General features: G+C 45.4%; 1 protein-coding gene across 2 annotated transcripts; it reads left to right on the top strand.

The window, feature by feature from the left end:
• Positions 1–4,282: 4,282 nt before the first annotated feature.
• LOC115247666 (synapsin-1-like) lies at positions 4,283–18,032 on the top strand. 2 transcript variants are annotated; one of them, XM_029830168.1, is made up of 14 exons: positions 4,283–4,502; positions 4,658–5,092; positions 9,233–9,290; positions 10,963–11,054; positions 11,607–11,763; positions 12,048–12,137; positions 13,093–13,155; positions 13,237–13,379; positions 13,453–13,527; positions 13,610–13,712; positions 13,792–13,941; positions 14,222–14,273; positions 14,356–14,830; positions 15,546–18,032. In XM_029830168.1, exons 2-14 carry the CDS (start codon positions 4,776–4,778, stop codon positions 15,679–15,681), a joined length of 1,911 nt encoding a protein of 636 aa, XP_029686028.1. In that variant the 5' UTR covers positions 4,283–4,502; positions 4,658–4,775; the 3' UTR covers positions 15,682–18,032. The 2 variants fall into 2 exon arrangements, with proteins under 2 accessions (XP_029686028.1, XP_029686029.1); XM_029830169.1 differs by having other exon boundaries at positions 4,285–4,502; positions 15,584–18,032.
• The last annotated feature ends 290 nt before the right edge of the window (positions 18,033–18,322 follow it).

Here is an 18,322-nt window from a genome sequence, read left to right as displayed (position 1 = left end):
GCTCAGTCTTTTCTGCACAGCTGGGTTTTTCTTGTTGTGTCGCATTATTTTGACCTCTTGGCCTGAGGCTCCTCTTCAGGCAGCTCTGCTTCTCCCGTTTGGGTTTAAATTTTTGTCTTTTCTATTTAGAAGTCAACATCATGATACTGTAAATGCAGAGAGGATCCTCCATTCCTTTTCTGCATGCATTGTCCAAATATAGTGATAGTTAAATTAAATTAAAGGACCCTGTAGCCTGTCATTTCGACCCTTATATGGTTATTCCAATTAATATATGCTTTTTAGACCAAACATTAATAAATATAAATCATTAAATGCCGTCACATGTAGTCCATGCGTGTAGTGAAAGCAGAAGAAAGCGCTTTAGTGACACCTGGTGGCAGAACGCTAAACTGTACTTAAACTCATGTAAAGCTTATCAGAATATGATGCATAATTATGTTTATTTATGTTCGGAGGTAGCACATTTGCAGGCAGTCTATTATGACATTTATTATACTGACACTCAAGCCTGGGGAGTTCTTTAAATTAAACAGGGTTTTGATTTTTACAGGCCATTTCATTCCCAGCGTTGCCTTGCATTACATTTAATTAATGTAATATAAATGTAATTTGTATCAGTTTATTGGCCAAAAGAGTTTTTTCTAACTCTAAAAACAGTAAAAGCAAAATAAAGATAAGCAACAGGTGGTTTAAAACATAGAAAGATAAGACAAGATAAGATAGACTGACTGTGGTGCTGTCTGTGAACTTTTTGCTGCTGTCCCTCTTGCAGACGCCTTGGACTCAGACACTGAACGATATTTACCTGCAGACCCACTGACCTGGAGCTGTCGGTGCTCGCATCAAAGGTGCACCCAGGCCTGCTCTCACACCGCGTCCCGGTGGAAGCCGAGCCGATAAACCTGGGTTGTTTGTTCTATGAAAGGGGCCTTTAGAGTTGGTGCGAGGGATGCGGAGGGGGAGGTGGCCCCTTCCTTTTGTCCCCCTAAGTCAGTGGTTAGTTCCTCTGTCTTGAAGGTGTTGAGGGCCCATTGTTGTCGCCTCCCGCCTGTTGTTGCCTGACCACCATTGTGGTGCCGTCAGTGAGTTAGAGGTGTGAATGGGGGCCCCGTACTGTCTAAACGGCGGGAAGAGGAGGCTCAACCCAGGGTTCCTGCATTCAAGGTGTGGACATGATGTCCTATTTTCACCTGCCATATGATCTTCCTGTGAGAGAGTCCATAACCTCCGGAGTCTCCCCATTCCCTGGATCTGTACCTCTCTGATGGATGTCCCGAAGGCTGCGTTATGGCTGCTTGGGGAAGATCTTTATGGGCTGTTGTGTTTTAACAGACAAATATTACAACAGTTACACAATTGTGCCAATTTAGCCTGACAGCAAGAAGGTTCTGGGCTCTTCCAGTACACGTATTTTAGTTTTTATATTCTGATTTCAATTCAACACCGCTTTAACCCTTGAGTTTCACTCCAAAAGTAAGCAGCCATACATTGTCCACTCCTCTGTTGTTGTTTTTAGAGCTTGAGGAGGTGAAGTGCTGCTGGAGACCAGTGGTAGAGAGTGCAGACAGGACAGGAACCATGTCCCCTCAGCAGAGCTTGACATGTACCTGCAAAAAGTTTTAGCTTTTTTTTTTTACATTTAGACCTTCACATGATTTAGACTTGTCAACAAAGTGCTGACGCATCTGCATAGTAAAAAACTGCCAGATTCTCTAGTGGTTCCAACAGTGGGAACCGCTAGGGGGCGCAATAGGTGCCCGAGTATTACAGACCTATGCCAAGCAGGTCGTCTGCCCACATTGTATATCCTGTATATAGGCAGTAATGCATGGTTACATCACATAGGAGAAGTGTTACTTCGGTCAGCAAAAATGATGATGAATCGTGATGAAAACGAGACGCAACGTAGATGGTTGTTATGTGAAGATAACTATAATTAAATATACAATGCAATATTGTTGACGAATAAAAAGGAGACTGAATGTGGTTTGCAAAATGCAAACTTTGCTAACGTGTCTAAAGGAAATGAGACGCAAATATGAGACGAGACTTATTTGACTGCTGTTTTTTGTTTAATCAGAATTTCCTCTGAAACTTTTCTTGCACCCAAGACATCCTCATTTCTCATGAAAAAAGACTAAAAACGGCTAAGGAAAAAAAAACCTGATTGAGGGACATAAAAAGAACATTTACCAGAGAGAAATCCTTGCTCATTCTTTCTTCAAGCAGTGGATGAAATGGAAATTCTGTATATTGTTAAAAAATAATGTGAGAACAAACAGTCCACTGATTGTATCCATGGAAACAAACATCATCTCACAAAACAATTCTCAAACATACTCTTCAACAACAGGTTGGGCAGAAACTCAAGATACTTAGATACAACCTCACTGGCAATAGAAGAAATCCCAAATGTAGATATATAAGCAATATGCTGCTGGGGGAACTTCTTGATTTAAAAAACGGCTTTTGACACAATCATCCATGAAATATTAATCATTAAACTAGAAAGGTGTGGGAAACGGGGAATAGTGCTGGATGGGGGACTAGGTTATTTACGTGGGACTGTTTCATCGTGCGTTGCGTGTAGTGTCCACTAGGGGTCAGTGTGGAGCGATATTTATATTATTGTTAAAAAGATCTGAGCTGTTGCGTTTTGAATTGTTTGCAGATGACACAAATATTACAGAAAGGCATCACTATAGAAACGAATCAACTAAAATGATGGTTCGACACAGGCAGCTTGTCATTACATCTGATTATTTGGGAATTGGCCACTAAAACCACAGGTAATAAAAGGAAATAGGCAGTTGAAATAGAAAGAGTTCATGAAATGAAACGTCTGGGGGTAACCACAGATGACAGAATTATATGGAAATCACAAATCAAACATGAAAAAAATGAACGAATAAAAAGATCAAAGAACCTTTTGGATCAGAAATCACCCCTCACTCTCTACTGCTAAGCATCATTCAAAAAACTGCTACTAAACTGCTCAAATAATGCTCAAAGCAAAATATTATCTATTAGCAATAAATATAAAGAAGGTATTTACTGTTCAAGAGAGAAGTTACAATTTATGGGGGAAATGTGACTTTAATATGCAGTTAATTTGTACAAACAGGAAAACTTTTTGTGCTTCGAGACTAAGGTACAAAGACACAGATGCAGGCCGGGGGGGGGGGGGGGGGGCTCTTGGGTAGCACTAAGGATTACACTGATGTTGATTCTGCATCTTTTTTATTTATACTGCTTACACGGTTTGGTTGGCAACAATATTTCGTCGTGACGGACAGACAGCTGTCACGTAACCGAGGTAACAACACTGACTCATCTTTCTAAGGAGCTGCCAGTTAAAACATCGCTCTTGACGTCCTAATCTGTGATGACCTACTGGTTTGTAGCTGCTATCAAGCTGCTGTGGTCCTCAAACCAGCATGTCGCTAGATAGTGAAGAAATTAAGCATCACAAAACTCCTGGTGCACTAAAATCTGCATATATTCACCATGGCTTTACAGCTGCACAAATGTTTACCAGTAAACAGTAAATAAAAGAAAGAAACTACACTACTACTACTGCTACTAAGTGGATTTTTTTCACATATTTTGCAGTATTGTTTGTGTGTTCGCAGAGGCTCCCCAGCCAGAACCTAATGCTGTTTGGGTGGTCTTGGCTTGGAAGAGTTTGGAAAACTTGCTGTAGGGTGTTAAAGTAAAAGTCTATTATAGTTATCAGACCCCTTCCGCTACAAATACACACCTACCTTCATCCTCTACATTATTTTTTTACACTATTGTGAGTCCTCATTTTACTATTAACGATTTAACCATTTTATTTATCACTGCCAATATATATATATATAAATATATCCCCAATGCAAGCTAACCCCCCGAATTGAACGTTTGTGAACTTCTGCAGGCTGCAGGTTTTTCACCACAAGATGTAACATCATCCCATCATCACGCCACGACAGCCACAGCAGTAGTGATATGTCCACCACATCAGCACCGAACCCAACACAGCCAAAAACACGACACCGCATTCGTCAAGGTAACAATCACATGCTAGAAACCGGAAGTGGTGACATTAAGAGTATATTTCCTCTCTCTCTCTCTCTTTCTATGTCCACAAAGTCTATATTTCTTGACATATAGTATATGTATTCCCTAAAAATGGAAGTATTATAACGACAATGATACCCTAATTACGCAATATTCAGGCAATGAATGTTACGCTTTTATTTTGAAACCCGGACGTGTGTTAACCTACACCGTCGACTTGATTCTGATGGCAGGCTGCCTCTCTTGGATGACTGGGAGTGACGCAGGGCAGGCTGTGTTAACTGGGACTTGACTGGAGGGACGAGGAAAAGGTTTGTGGCTGTGATTTGACAGGTTGGACACCGACGCAGGAAACAGCAGGGGACACTTGTTTGAAGAGGCAAGAATAAAGAGATCATCACCTCGGAGGGGCGGATCTGCGCGTGATACACTCCCAGGTAGGCTCCACTTGCTGATCATCACTAGATGCTTCTATAATCGCATCTACTGGTGCAAATGAGAAACCACATTTGTGCGTTTCCGATGCTGTGTGTCGCTAATTAAGCTGCAGAAAATCGTCCTCCCGGTTGATTCACGGATTGTTTCTCTTCAGGCAACATTGCACATGGAAAAAAGTAGCCTAGTCATTCTATTTTGCTGAACATCGAGCTGTTGAGCCGCATCCACCCGGAGGATATTCGGAGATCCCTTAGTTCTGCCCGGTTTCCATCATGAACTATCTGCGTCGACGCCTCTCCGACAGCAATTTCATCTCGAACCTTCCCAATGGCTACATGACGGATCTCCAACGGCCCGATCCACCGCAGCAAAGCCCCGCAGTGTCGCCGGGGCCCGGGGAGAGGCGCCCGCCGAGCAGCCAGCCGCAGCCTGCTGCAGGTGGAGGCTCCAGCTTCTTCTCCTCCATATCCAATGCTGTGAAACAGACGACGGCTGCGGCTGCGGCCACGCTGTCCGAGGCGGCGGACCGAGCTGGAGGCTCCAGCAACGCCAAGATCCTGCTGGTCATCGATGACCAGCAGACCGACTGGTGAGAGCCGTGCACGGTCTAGACAGAGCCGTGCCAGAGTGTCCTGCAGTGGACTAGTGTCCTGCGGTGGGCTAGTGTCCTGCGGTGGGCTAGTGTCCTGCGGTGGACTAGTGTCCTGCGGTGGACTAGTGTCCTGCAGTGGACTAGTGTCCTGCAGTGGACTAGTGTCCTGCGGTGGACTAGTGTCCTGCAGTAAACTAGTGTCCTGCAGTGGTCCAGTGTCCTGCAGTAAACTAGTGTCCTGCAGTAAACTAGTGTCCTGCAGTGGACTAGTGTCCTGCAGTAAACTAGTGTCCTGCAGTAAACTAGTGTCCTGCGGTGGTCCAGTGTCCTGCAGTAAACTAGTGTCCTGCAGTAAACTAGTGTCCTGCAGTGGTCCAGTGTCCTGCAGTAAACTAGTGTCCTGCAGTAAACTAGTGTCCTGCAGTGGACTAGTGTCCTGCAGTAAACTAGTGTCCTGCAGTAAACTAGTGTCCTGCAGTGGACTAGTGTCCTGCAGTAAACTAGTGTCCTGCAGTAAACTAGTGTCATGCAGTAAACTAGTGTCATGCAGTAAACTAGTGTCCTGCGGTGGTCCAGTGTCCTGCAGTAAACTAGTGTCCTGCAGTAAACTAGTGTCCTGCAGTGGACTAGTGTCCTGCAGTAAACTAGTGTCCTGCAGTAAACTAGTGTCATGCAGTAAACTAGTGTCATGCAGTAAACTAGTGTCCTGCGGTGGTCCAGTGTCCTGCAGTAAACTAGTGTCCTGCAGTAAACTAGTGTCCTGCAGTAAACTAGTGTCCTGCAGTGGACTAGTGTCCTGCAGTAAACTAGTGTCCTGCAGTAAACTAGTGTCCTGCGGTGGACTAGTGTCCTGCAGTAAACTAGTGTCCTGCAGTAAACTAGTGTCATGCAGTAAACTAGTGTCCTGCAGTAAACTAGTGTCATGCAGTAAACTAGTGTCCTGCGGTGGTCCAGTGTCCTGCAGTAAACTAGTGTCCTGCAGTAAACTAGTGTCCTGCAGTGGACTAGTGTCCTGCAGTGGACTAGTGTCCTGCAGTAAACTAGTGTCCTGCAGTAAACTAGTGTCCTGCAGTGGACTAGTGTCCTGCAGTAAACTAGTGTCCTGCAGTAAACTAGTGTCCTGCAGTAAACTAGTGTCCTGCAGTAAACTGGTGTCATGCAGTAAACTAGTGTCCTGCAGTGGACTAGTGTCCTGCAGTAAACTAGTGTCCTGCAGTAAACTAGTGTCCTGCGGTGGACTAGTGTCCTGCAGTGGGCTAGTGTCCTGCAGTAAACTAGTGTCATGCAGTAAACTAGTGTCCTGCGGTGGACTAGTGTCCTGCAGTAAACTAGTGTCATGCAGTAAACTAGTGTCCTGCAGTGGACTAGTGTCCTGCAGTAAACTAGTGTCCTGCGGTAAACTAGTGTCCTGCAGTGGACTAGTGTCCTGCAGTAAACTAGTGTCCTGCAGTAAACTAGTGTCATGCAGTAAACTAGTGTCCTGCGGTGGTCCAGTGTCCTGCAGTAAACTAGTGTCCTGCAGTAAACTAGTGTCCTGCAGTAAACTAGTGTCCTGCGGTAAACTAGTGTCCTGCAGTGGACTAGTGTCCTGCAGTGGGCTAGTGTCATGCAGTAAACTAGTGTCCTGCGGTGGACTAGTGTCCTGCAGTAAACTAGTGTCATGCAGTAAACTAGTGTCCTGCAGTGGACTAGTGTCCTGCAGTGGACTAGTGTCCTGCAGTAAACTAGTGTCCTGCAGTAAACTAGTGTCCTGCGGTGGACTAGTGTCCTGCAGTAAACTAGTGTCCTGCGGTGGACTAGTGTCCTGCAGTAAACTAGTGTCCTGCAGTAAACTAGTGTCATGCAGTAAACTAGTGTCCTGCGGTGGTCCAGTGTCCTGCAGTAAACTAGTGTCCTGCAGTAAACTAGTGTCCTGCAGTAAACTAGTGTCCTGCAGTGGACTAGTGTCCTGCAGTAAACTAGTGTCCTGCAGTAAACTAGTGTCCTGCGGTGGACTAGTGTCCTGCAGTAAACTAGTGTCCTGCAGTAAACTAGTGTCATGCAGTAAACTAGTGTCCTGCAGTAAACTAGTGTCATGCAGTAAACTAGTGTCCTGCGGTGGTCCAGTGTCCTGCAGTAAACTAGTGTCCTGCAGTAAACTAGTGTCCTGCAGTGGACTAGTGTCCTGCAGTGGACTAGTGTCCTGCAGTAAACTAGTGTCCTGCAGTAAACTAGTGTCCTGCAGTAAACTAGTGTCCTGCAGTAAACTGGTGTCATGCAGTAAACTAGTGTCCTGCAGTGGACTAGTGTCCTGCAGTAAACTAGTGTCCTGCAGTAAACTAGTGTCCTGCGGTGGACTAGTGTCCTGCAGTGGGCTAGTGTCCTGCAGTAAACTAGTGTCATGCAGTAAACTAGTGTCCTGCGGTGGACTAGTGTCCTGCAGTAAACTAGTGTCATGCAGTAAACTAGTGTCCTGCAGTGGACTAGTGTCCTGCAGTAAACTAGTGTCCTGCGGTAAACTAGTGTCCTGCAGTGGACTAGTGTCCTGCAGTAAACTAGTGTCCTGCAGTAAACTAGTGTCATGCAGTAAACTAGTGTCCTGCGGTGGTCCAGTGTCCTGCAGTAAACTAGTGTCCTGCAGTAAACTAGTGTCCTGCGGTGGACTAGTGTCCTGCAGTAAACTAGTGTCATGCAGTAAACTAGTGTCCTGCAGTGGACTAGTGTCCTGCGGTGGACTAGTGTCCTGCAGTAAACTAGTGGCATGCAGTAAACTAGTGTCCTGCGGTGGACTAGTGTCATGCAGTAAACTAGTGTCCTGCGGTGGACTAGTGTCCTGCGGTGGACTAGTGTCCTGCAGTAAACTAGTGTCCTGTGGTGGACTAGTGTCATGCAGTAAACTAGTGTCCTGCGGTGGACTAGTGTCCTGCAGTAAACTAGTGTCCTGCAGTAAACTAGTGTCATGCAGTAAACTAGTGTCCTGCAGTAAACTAGTGTCCTGCAGTAAACTAGTGTCATGCAGTAAACTAGTGTCCTGCAGTAAACTAGTGTCCTGCGGTGGACTAGTGTCCTGCAGTAAACTAGTGTCCTGCAGTAAACTAGTGTCCTGCGGTGGACTAGTGTCCTGCAGTAAACTAGTGTCCTGTAGTAAACTAGTGTCATGCAGTAAACTAGTGTCATGCAGTAAACTAGTGTCCTGTGGTGGACTAGTGTCCTGCAGTAAACTAGTGTCCTGCAGTAAACTAGTGTCCTGCGGTCGACTAGTGTCCTGCAGTGGACTAGTGTCCTGCAGTAAACTAGTGTCCTGCGATGGACTAGTGTCCTGCAGTAAACTAGTGTCCTGCAGTAAACTAGTGTCCTGCAGTGGACTAGTGTCCTGCAGTGGACTAGTGTCCTGCAGTGGACTAGTGTCCTGCAGTAAACTAGTGTCCTGCGGTGGACTAGTGTCCTGCAGTAAACTAGTGTCCTGCAGTAAACTAGTGTCCTGCAGTAAACTAGTGTCCTGCGGTGGACTAGTGTCCTGCAGTAAACTAGTGTCCTGCGGTGGACTAGTGTCCTGCAGTAAACTAGTGTCCTGCGGTGGACTAGTGTCCTGCAGTAAACTAGTGTCCTGCAGTGGACTAGTGTCCTGCTTATCTATCTATCTATCTATCTATCTATCTATCTATCTATCTATCTATCTATCTATCTATCTATCTATCTATCCATCCATCCATCCATCCATCCATCCATCCATCCATCCATCCATCCATCCATTCATCCATCCATCCATCCATCCATCCATCCATCCATCCATCCATTCATCCATCCATCCATCCATCCATCCATCCATCTATATGTGCTCTGCAGTGCATGTTTGAAATAGTGAAATGATTCCATACAGATCAATAAATTCAGCAGCAACCCTTCAGTTCCGTGGAGCCTCGGTGGGTCACAACAGGCAGGAGATGTTTAGTTCAAGCCCTGGTTTATATCCATAATTCATTTCTAAATGTGCTTTAGGTGGGTGTGAGTTGCTGTACACATTATTTATTTAAATCTTCTCATGTCATGCCGCTGCTAATAGTGTTACATCGGGTGTTTTTTAAATATTTCTTTTTTAAATGTATCTGGGAAATATCCATCTTGATCAAGATTTAAAAATGCCCATTTCCTGTGCAGGCTAAAGGTCTTCAGAGGAAGAAAGGTGCACAGTGAATATGACATCAAGGTGGAACAGGTACGTGACAGAGATCATTTAGAAAGGGTCAAAGGTCCTGACCTGTGAACTCAGATCAACAGTCATAGATGGAGGATGGGAACTATGAAACAATGCATGCAGGGGGGAATTTGGTGTGTGGGGGGGTCTAGTATTGGATGTGGTGTTGGATGAGGAGCCAGTGGGGCCGGTGGGGGAGGTGCAGTTGTTGATCTTGATGATCTCTTCACAGTGAGTAAAATATGGACCCCATGTAAATGTAAATATGGTCCCTAGCTTGTCCTGGGGGATTCAACATCTCCTTAGACAACCCCTGCTCAGCCCACTTCCTGTCCCTGATTAGGTCCTTTAACCTCAAGGACCCCCCCCCCCTCCTCCCACTCACAAACCTGGCTCTCCTTCTTGCTCTACAGACCCCCCATCCAGTTACCCCTCTGAGCTCTGAGACCACTTTTCCATTCAGTTCAGGATGAGGCCGACTGACCTTCCATCGCGACCTCTGCAAACTCTCTCTCTCCCACCGCTCGCCCTGTTCAGCCACCCTTGGCTCCCCCAGAGGGCAGCACGCCTCCATGCCCACTGGACTCCACCTAACCACAGAAAATAGCTCCCTCTATCACCCCGGCAATCACTCTGATGATCCGCTCCTCCCTCTCCACCAGCATCGTTCCGACTGAATTGGGGAACTATCCCATTTCCTGTTCCTGTCCAAGACCATTGAGAGAGCGTATTAAAGCAGATCTCAAACTGTCCCTCATGTCTGCTTGGATGCAAGTTAACCTTGGTAAAATAGAGCTCCTGGTTTTCGGGGCCCTCCATTGGCTACCTGTAGCTCCCTCTTTAAGTTCATGTCGCTCATGCTGGTCTACAGAGTCCCAGCTGGACCTGCTTCCTCTTACACGATTGGATCAAGGTCCAGGCCATGTTGGCCCAGGTCTGCTGCGTTCCACACATCTAGTAAAGCCGTCTGCTCAGGCACAGCATCCAGACTCTGCTCACACCTCGTTCCCCGATGGTGGAGCCACCTCCAGACCTCCATAGGTCTCAATTACATGGTGCTTGATTGCGTCTTTGGACAAAAGAGCCTGCTAAATGACTAAAAGTCACAATATGAACAACCACGATTAAAAGAAGGCAGCTCAGATCTCTCTCCAAGTGGCTGCTTGTTTTAAATGGACAACAGTGTATTTCCCATGTCAACCTGCTCATGACAAGGTCTGTGGATTATTTAGAGTAACTGGGCCATGATTCCTGGAAAGGAAGGCGCTCTGTGCCCTACATTTTTAGATCGTTACCACTAGTTAGTCGTTCTGAGTGACCAACTCAAAGTCTTGCTGGACCACTCAAAAGAGCCCGGACCTCTTTAACCAGCTTATTGGTTCTTTTGCTCTAATTTACCCAAATGATCAGAACCCAAATGATGCAAAGGTGGTAGAAAAGATATAACCAAGCATAAACCAGCCACACACGGGCTCAAACATGGTTGGCTAATGGAAGTTATCAGCACATTTTTAGCATAATCCCTGGGAGACGTGTCTGTGCCCGAGGCTTTTCCCCTCTTCCTATTTTATTTTCTATCCGTTTCCACTGTGGCCCTTCAAACAGAACTAACAGAATTCTGTCAGCTTAATGTCAAACATACTGCGTCTCTGTTTTGTGTTTCACACAATCTTTGGTGACATTTTCCTTTCAGGCCGAGTTCTCTGAAATCAACCTAGTGGCCAATTCACTGGGCGCCTACAGCGTGACCGTGGACGCTTTCAGGAACGGCCATAAAGTTAATAAGTGAGTATGTAGCTGTGCTTAAACCTAACAGGTGTCGGGTTTATGGGCAGCTGTAATATATTAGTCATTATGTATTTTCTGCAGCTAAAAATGCCAACTGGTAGCCAGTCCTTATCTCATAAGTCACTGCAGGCGTCACTTTTTATGGAGCTTTCAGAGGACAAGTCACGTCAATGAGGGGCTCGGGTGGTTAACAGAGATATATTTCATAGATATCTATGTGGTTTTATAACACGTACGGGTGGTGCAGTTGGTCTATAATTTCCTCATTTTATATTCAACAAAAAAAAGAATAAAAGGAAGAATAAAGGGGTAAAGTCTGAAAAATAGCAGAAGAATATCATCATATAATGGACAGGCATTTTTCTATTCAGGGGTTTGATTGTTGTCAGCTACAATCAGTGTTGTAGACTTTAATAAACTAGATATAACCTTGAGATAGGTTTTCGTTCTGTTTTCATTCATTCCAGCCGGTGCCAGCAGCTCAACAGTATAAAGCGTGCTCATTTCCATCCCATTCCATCACTTTCTGAATGTGCTCTTGCGTTCCAGGTCCTTCAAGCCAGACTTTGTGTTGATCCGACAGCACGCCTTCAGCATGGACAAGAACGGAGACCATCGCAACATGGTGATCGGGCTGCAGTACGCCGGCCTGCCAACGGTTAACTCGCTGCACTCTGTTTACAACTTCTGTGACAAACCGTGGGTGGTAAGTGTCCTGCAGTTCCAGATAAATGTGCATCTTAGAATTTTTGTGGCCTGAAACTGTCGCCATTTTATTAATGGGGTTTTAAAACGTGTCTGTCAGTAAAGGGAAAGTATAACCTTTCATTTACCACTGGTTAAAGGGTTGAGTCGTGCATTTTTACTCGTCATTCTTCACAAGAATCCAGTTTAACAGTGACAGATTTAGGTCATTTTGCCAGTATTGATATGTAATATGAGAGATGTCAACAGGAAGCCTGTAATAAAGGGTTGATTCTTTTACTTTAGTTTGCTCAGATGTCCAGACTCTTGAAGCAACTCGGTCCAGAGGAGTTCCCGCTGATCGAACAGGTTTATTATCCCAACCACAAGGAAATGGTGAGATTTTTCCGTCTCCTCTCGGCACAGAGACCCCTTCCCCCCCAGCGTCTTTGTTTAGCTTCCTCTCAATAGTTCATAAAACAGCTGAGATCAGCCACATTTTCTGGTGGGGTGATTTTTTTCCCCCCGTTCCAATCTGGCCTTTGGCGAACAACTGTAAGAATATACCATCGACTACGGTACAGGACAAGGTTGAGACACATGTCATTTTTGATTTTGTGTTTCTCCTTCTAATCTGCTGAAATTTGGAAGAATATCGCACCGTTTTCCAGTCTCAGATTATACAGAAGATCAGAGTCGTAACTGCGCTTTTGCAGATGTGCAAATACGCAAACGGCCTAAATGCTAGAACGCATGCGCAGCGGCGTGGGACTGAAAGTGAGCGTGCTTTCACACATGCCGGTGCTGAGCAGGAGCAAAAAGGAAAATGATGCGCAGAACAAGAACTGGTTCAGCGAGTACAGGCCGTGTTCACACGTGCCTTCACGCCGGTCCACTGGCACGGCATCGTGTTTCCATGACGACTGACGGAGGGGAGGGGGGACCCTTTGGTTTTATTTAGCTGAAAATGAATCATTAGGAAGACTTCTATTTGCTTGACTCCGGGGGTTAATAACGGAGGCGTCTATTAATCAACTCGCTTTAATACACATCTTCGAAAATGAATCCCGGCTCCATTTCTGCGCTGAAGACGCCGCGTCACCTGCAAAATTATTAATATGAACTATTCAGATACTATCACTAATGCCGAGAGCCACTTCTGGAACACTGCTATATGAATTAGGATCCAGCGGGACGATCTTAACATCCCTCCAAGCATAAATTAACGTATCAGCTCTATCTAAGCACCCTGCAACATTATATTGTATAATATATTATCATATTGCAGTTTTTATAAGCTGCTGAAGGGTCCATATAGTGAAGCAAGTGTGTGATGGTGCTGCCGTTGCAGATCAGCTCTCCTCGGTTCCCCGTTGTGGTGAAGATGGGCCACGCTCACTCAGGAATGGGAAAGGTGAGGACATCTCAAGGTTGCCCCCGAGCGTCTCCTTGTCAACGCAGCGGCGTGATACGTTTTCTCTCTTTTCTTCTCAAGGTCAAAGTGGACAATCAATATGATTTTCAAGATATTGCTAGCATTGTGGCCCTCACCAAGACCTACGCCACGTCCGAGCCCTTCATCGACGCTAAGTATGACGTGCGCATCCAGAAGATCGGTGACAATTACAAAGCTTACATGTGAGTAAAGAAAAGCGAAACCTACTATATCACATCGTACTATATTACATTCCAAATTCTAATTAATGAATAGGAGAACGTCGATTTCTGGGAACTGGAAAACCAACACCGGATCATCCATGCTTGAGCAGGTGGCCATGTCTGATAAGTAAGACCTCCTAAATGCTGATGAAATTATAACCAGAAAATCCTGAAATGTCCTTCTGGCTATTCATAACTGTTTGCTGTAGGTACAGAATGTGGGTGGATGCGTGCGCTGACATCTTTGGAGGGCTGGATATTTGCGCTGTGGAGGCGCTGCACGGCAAAGACGGCAGGGACTACATCATAGAGGTACTCTCGGGCAGCGTAATCAAATCTGTCTCTGGTCGTGAGAGGAAGACAGAACGTCTCCCGGCTTGTCTATTTTTAGGTTGATGATTGCTCGATGCCGCTGATTGGAGACCAGCAGGATGATGACCGCGTCCAGATAGCGGATCTGGTGATTGCTAAGATGAACCAGACTATTCCACGTATATCCAGCTCTCACACAGTTCGCTCCACGTCAGCACAACCACTGCAGGTACTCAAAACACTGAGCTGGCCAAGACATTGGTCGAAGGAGTCAGACCTCCAGCTGTGGTGTCATTTATAAACAGGAGTGTGGGAGAAAGGGCTGTGACTCTGCTGCATAACGTACGGCAAATGTCACAATGTTTAAAGCCCAACTCGCCACAGAAACCCAGTGATTATCTGTCTGTTGAGCTAATCTCTGTGCCCCGGAAGGGATTTTCTCATTTATTTCTCACTTACTTACTGATAAATATTGTTTTTCTGCCTTTTGCCTCCTCTGTGTCCTGTAGAAGGCAGGGTCCCCTCAGTCTGTCACCCCTCAGCAGCGCCCTTCACCTCAGGGTAACACCCTGTCTCAATGTTTCAAAATGATCTTTGTCTTCTTGGTGAGTCATTGATTGCGACAGCTTCCTTTCTTCTCTAGGTGGTCCTCAGCAAAACCCACCATCTCAGCAGCGTCCACAGCCTCAGGGCCAACCTCCTGCGCAGGCTCCGCAGTCTCCTGCCAGCTCCGCTGCTAGCGACGGCGGCTCGGCTAAAGCTAGCCAAGGAGCTGCTCAGACGCGGCCGCCAGGTCAGGGAGCTCCTCAAGGCCAGAGACCTTCTTCTGGTCAAGGTTTGCCTCAGAATCAGAGACAACAGTCTGTGTCCCAGCAGCAGCAGAAAGGGCCGAGTCATAAAGCAGCAGGCCAACAGCAGGACAGGCCTGCCCAGCCTAGCAGGCAGCAGTCCCAGAGTGGGTCGCAGCAACAGAGGGCTCGCCCCACCACCCAGCAGCCCCAACCTGCTGCTCAAGGCCAGGGGGGTCCAGGGGGACGACCCCCGTTGCAGCAAAAGCCCAAGCCCCCACAGAAGCCCAGTCAGGACAACCCAGCAGTGGGCAGCACTCCTCAACTAAAGTGAGTAATTAGAGCCAGATGAGACAGTGGTGTAGAGCAGCCCTGAGCAGGAGTTCCCCCGTTACGCTCGCACTGAGATACGCATGTCATGATTAATGCATGACTGAAGCTTTCATTCTCAACCCTTCAGCAGCAGCTTCACAAAACAGCACATTTCAGGTCAACCTGGACGTGGTGATGTTTTGTGCCAAGCGCGTGCGATAGCAGCTTACGACATGATTAGCAGCTTTCCGAAAAGCTTGGTAACCCATGGATTTCACTGATAGTCCCCGGAGCTTCGGAATTAAAGGTCGAATCATCAGTAGACGAGTAATGAAGTAATCGTTTGGCCGAGTTACCGTCACACGGTCAGATGCAGAAGCACTTCCATGCAAGAGATAATCAGAATTTTACCAGCTGAGAAATGGCTGATTTTTCCTGCGTTCGGTGGGTTTTCGAGGAAAAATGACGCCTGAATTTGGATTCCGTGATTAAGTTTCTCACCATTTCCTTGATTAAACGTGCATCCACTGTGCATCCAAAAAAGGCCATTCAATATTCTTATCATATTAAATGAGAAATGATAAAATAATATTGAATGACTGTCGAAAAGGAACGCTCTCCATCGTTTTTCCCCCCTCTCTGTCCTGTCTCCCAATCTTGTCATTTCATGGGTTTGCTGCATGACTTTAATCGCCTCTTCCTCTCGTCTATTGCCATCTCTCTCTCTTTATAGCAAATCCCAGTCTCTTACCAATACCTTCAACATTCCAGAAACCCCAACGCCGCGAGCCAGCCTTAGCCAGGACGAGGTGAAGGCTGAAACCATCCGTAACCTACGCAAATCTTTCGCCAGTCTCTTCTCAGACTGAAACGTACCCATTCCTCCTCCACTGACAGAGAGACCCACCAGGACCAAGTCTGACTTGTGTGACCATCGACGAACTTTAAACCCACTGCCTAAGTAAGAAAAATAAATCGTAGTAAACGACACCCAGTAAATGTAGGCGCTGTCCTCTCCAGCATTCCTTCCTCCTATTACATGTGACACAGAACAACACCTTACAGAGGTGCATATGCATGTAGTCATACACAGGAAAAAGAAATCCTACTTGTTTGTTGGTGAAACTTTATTGTGTAAAATCATTGTGAGAAGCGTTTAAATGTTCTAAAGAAAAAAACATGACCCTCCGTTGTGCCGGACAAAATAGTTGTTTTTAATTGAACAGGAATGTTCAGACTGGCCCCTAAAAACAGGAAACTCGTGCACAGGCGCCGCGTTTGCATCAGCAATGTTATTACGGGGTTCAGGACATCCACTTCATATGTGTACTATCAAAATAAAAGCATGATTATTACATTCTTTGTACAGGGACTGTACAGCATCGAGGAAACGTATTGCTGGAATCAGACTGTTAAAAAAAAAAGATTCGATTCTGCCACGATTGATTTTTTTGCGTCCTGGGATTTGTAAAATCAATAGTGTGTGTTGTAAACCACGTGATCAGTAATAACACCAGTACCGTTCTAGAAGTTCTGAGTGAAGCAGTTGTTATTATTCCTAAATTAACCCTAAACTTTCCACCTGGAAGGACATTTGGGGACCATGTTTCAATAATATTGCAATAATAATAAAAAACAACAGTGGGAATACCTTCCTAGGTTTCATCACCGTGACCAAGAACGGGTTTATTCAGTCCCGAACTCAGAATGTCCAGCGTGTCGCTGATCTTTTGTCCATTCACACCGATGACCCCCCCCCCCTCGTCACAACTTTCCTGCATGTGCACACGAGGCCGTGGTTGCATTTTCAAGCCCCCCGACACTGGTGCGAGTAGCTAAACTAGTGTGTAGAGTGACCTGTTCGGTGTTGTACATGCTACTGCTGCCACTTTCTTTACCGTCTTTTCTTTCTCCACTTAGATTAAAATAAATAAATAAGAAGCAACTTTCAAAGCAAGTCTTACACAGACAAGAATGTCAGATCAAATGGAGCTGTCTCAGGGATTTCCATTTGATTGGGAGGCTTGTATGTGTGTAAGGGTCTTCCATTACACTGTTGTGTGTTTGTACTAGTGACGAGGGTCGAGCATGCACTGTAGTCACATAGAATGTTGATTTTCACAACTGCACTTGTGCACAGAATATATTGCAAAATTATACTTGAATACAGTGGGAAAAGCCTCTTTTCAGGTTGATTTCGTCTGCCTTGGACTCAGGCTGCAAGTCTGTACGTTGTGATTTTTTTTCTTTTGAACTCACGTGAATCGGTTTCAGAACCGTGGCTGAGTTTTTAACAGTTCTAGAACGTGCAAGACGGTTGCAAGACGTGGGACTTGCACGTGCAAGACGTGCAAGCCATATGCTATGGCTGTCGTGCTCCCTCACTCCTTGGCGTTCGGTTTGGCAAATCAGCCACTGAGAGCGGAGTGGAAGTGCCACCGGAATGTCAAGAAAAGGTGGCAGAATCGTTGATTGGAGGGAAACCCAACAGCCTGGAGTCAGACAGAACTCGACTTTCCTACAGTTCCTCTCCGCTGCCTGTGTGTTTCAGTCCGTGCGTGTAGCCACAGTGACCCCTTGTGCTCAATGGTGCATAAACGCGTGAATGTTATGTAAAATACCAAATTAATGTGCTGTGGGTGATGCAGAGTTGTGGCATTTATCTCCTGCTGCTATTTACGCTTGATATTAAATGTGTCTTTTTTTTTTTTAATTCATTCATAAAAGTTTCCAAAAAATATAATCAGGGCGGCGGAACCTTGACTCGGTGTCAGCACTAAGAATGTCATTCGTGACGATGAGCCAATACTGTTCGCAGGGATGGTGGAATTTAAAGGTCACATACATCCATGGCAACTATTGACGGGATGAGCGGTGCAATGCAAAGTTATCGATGCCGACATTGTTTTCTTACGTCATTTGTTGTGATAATCTGTGAATGTACTTTACTTCCTCTGGTAGATCCATCCTTTCTAAATTCAATGTGTATTCGGTGTGACAAAGGTGAAACGTTTGTTGGTTGATGCTTGCCGCGTTTAAAAGTGTACATCATAAATGTAAGTGCAAAAATCAGAGATGAGGTTTTGTTATCTATAAATATATTGTTGCATTAGATGATTCAATTAAATGTAAAGACAAATGTGATGTTATATGCAATGTAGCTATATGATGTGAAAATGTTATAAAAACATGCACATGTTCAGTAAAGTCTACAATCAAATTTGTTTCCTTGTGTGTCATTATTGGCTCAGTAATATAATATGTGCCAAACTTAATTGCCTTTGTTGGAGTATAAATAGTCATTTTAACAAAATGTAATATTTTCCTCACTGCAGAATCACTGCTGAGCCTGTTCTTCAACATTTAAATACTAATTTGATCCCTCTGATCCTACCTACTCATCTTCTATACTTTAGACCTGAGGGTTTCGCAGTTCATTTTGCTTATTTTGTGTCACTGTCAGGTTTAAAGAGCACTGATGTTATCAGGCAGGTTTCTCAAACCTGAATA

The sequence above is a fragment of the Takifugu rubripes genome, chromosome 21 (genome assembly GCF_901000725.2).
Source record: "Takifugu rubripes chromosome 21, fTakRub1.2, whole genome shotgun sequence".
Classification (NCBI taxonomy): domain Eukaryota; kingdom Metazoa; phylum Chordata; class Actinopteri; order Tetraodontiformes; family Tetraodontidae; genus Takifugu; species Takifugu rubripes.
The sequence above is the reverse complement of the archived record's forward strand: the minus strand, read 5'-3'. Positions and strand labels throughout refer to the sequence as shown.

Coding starts and splice junctions, on each gene's coding strand:
- LOC115247666 (XM_029830168.1), top strand. CDS start 4,776: ATGAACTATCTGCGTCGACGCCTCTCCGACAGCAATTTCATCTCGAAC. Junction 11,764..12,047: donor TCTGTGACAAACCGTGGGTG/GTAAGTGTCCTG, acceptor CTTTTACTTTAG/TTTGCTCAGATGTCCAGACT. Junction 13,380..13,452: donor GACAATTACAAAGCTTACAT/GTGAGTAAAGAA, acceptor ATTAATGAATAG/GAGAACGTCGATTTCTGGGA.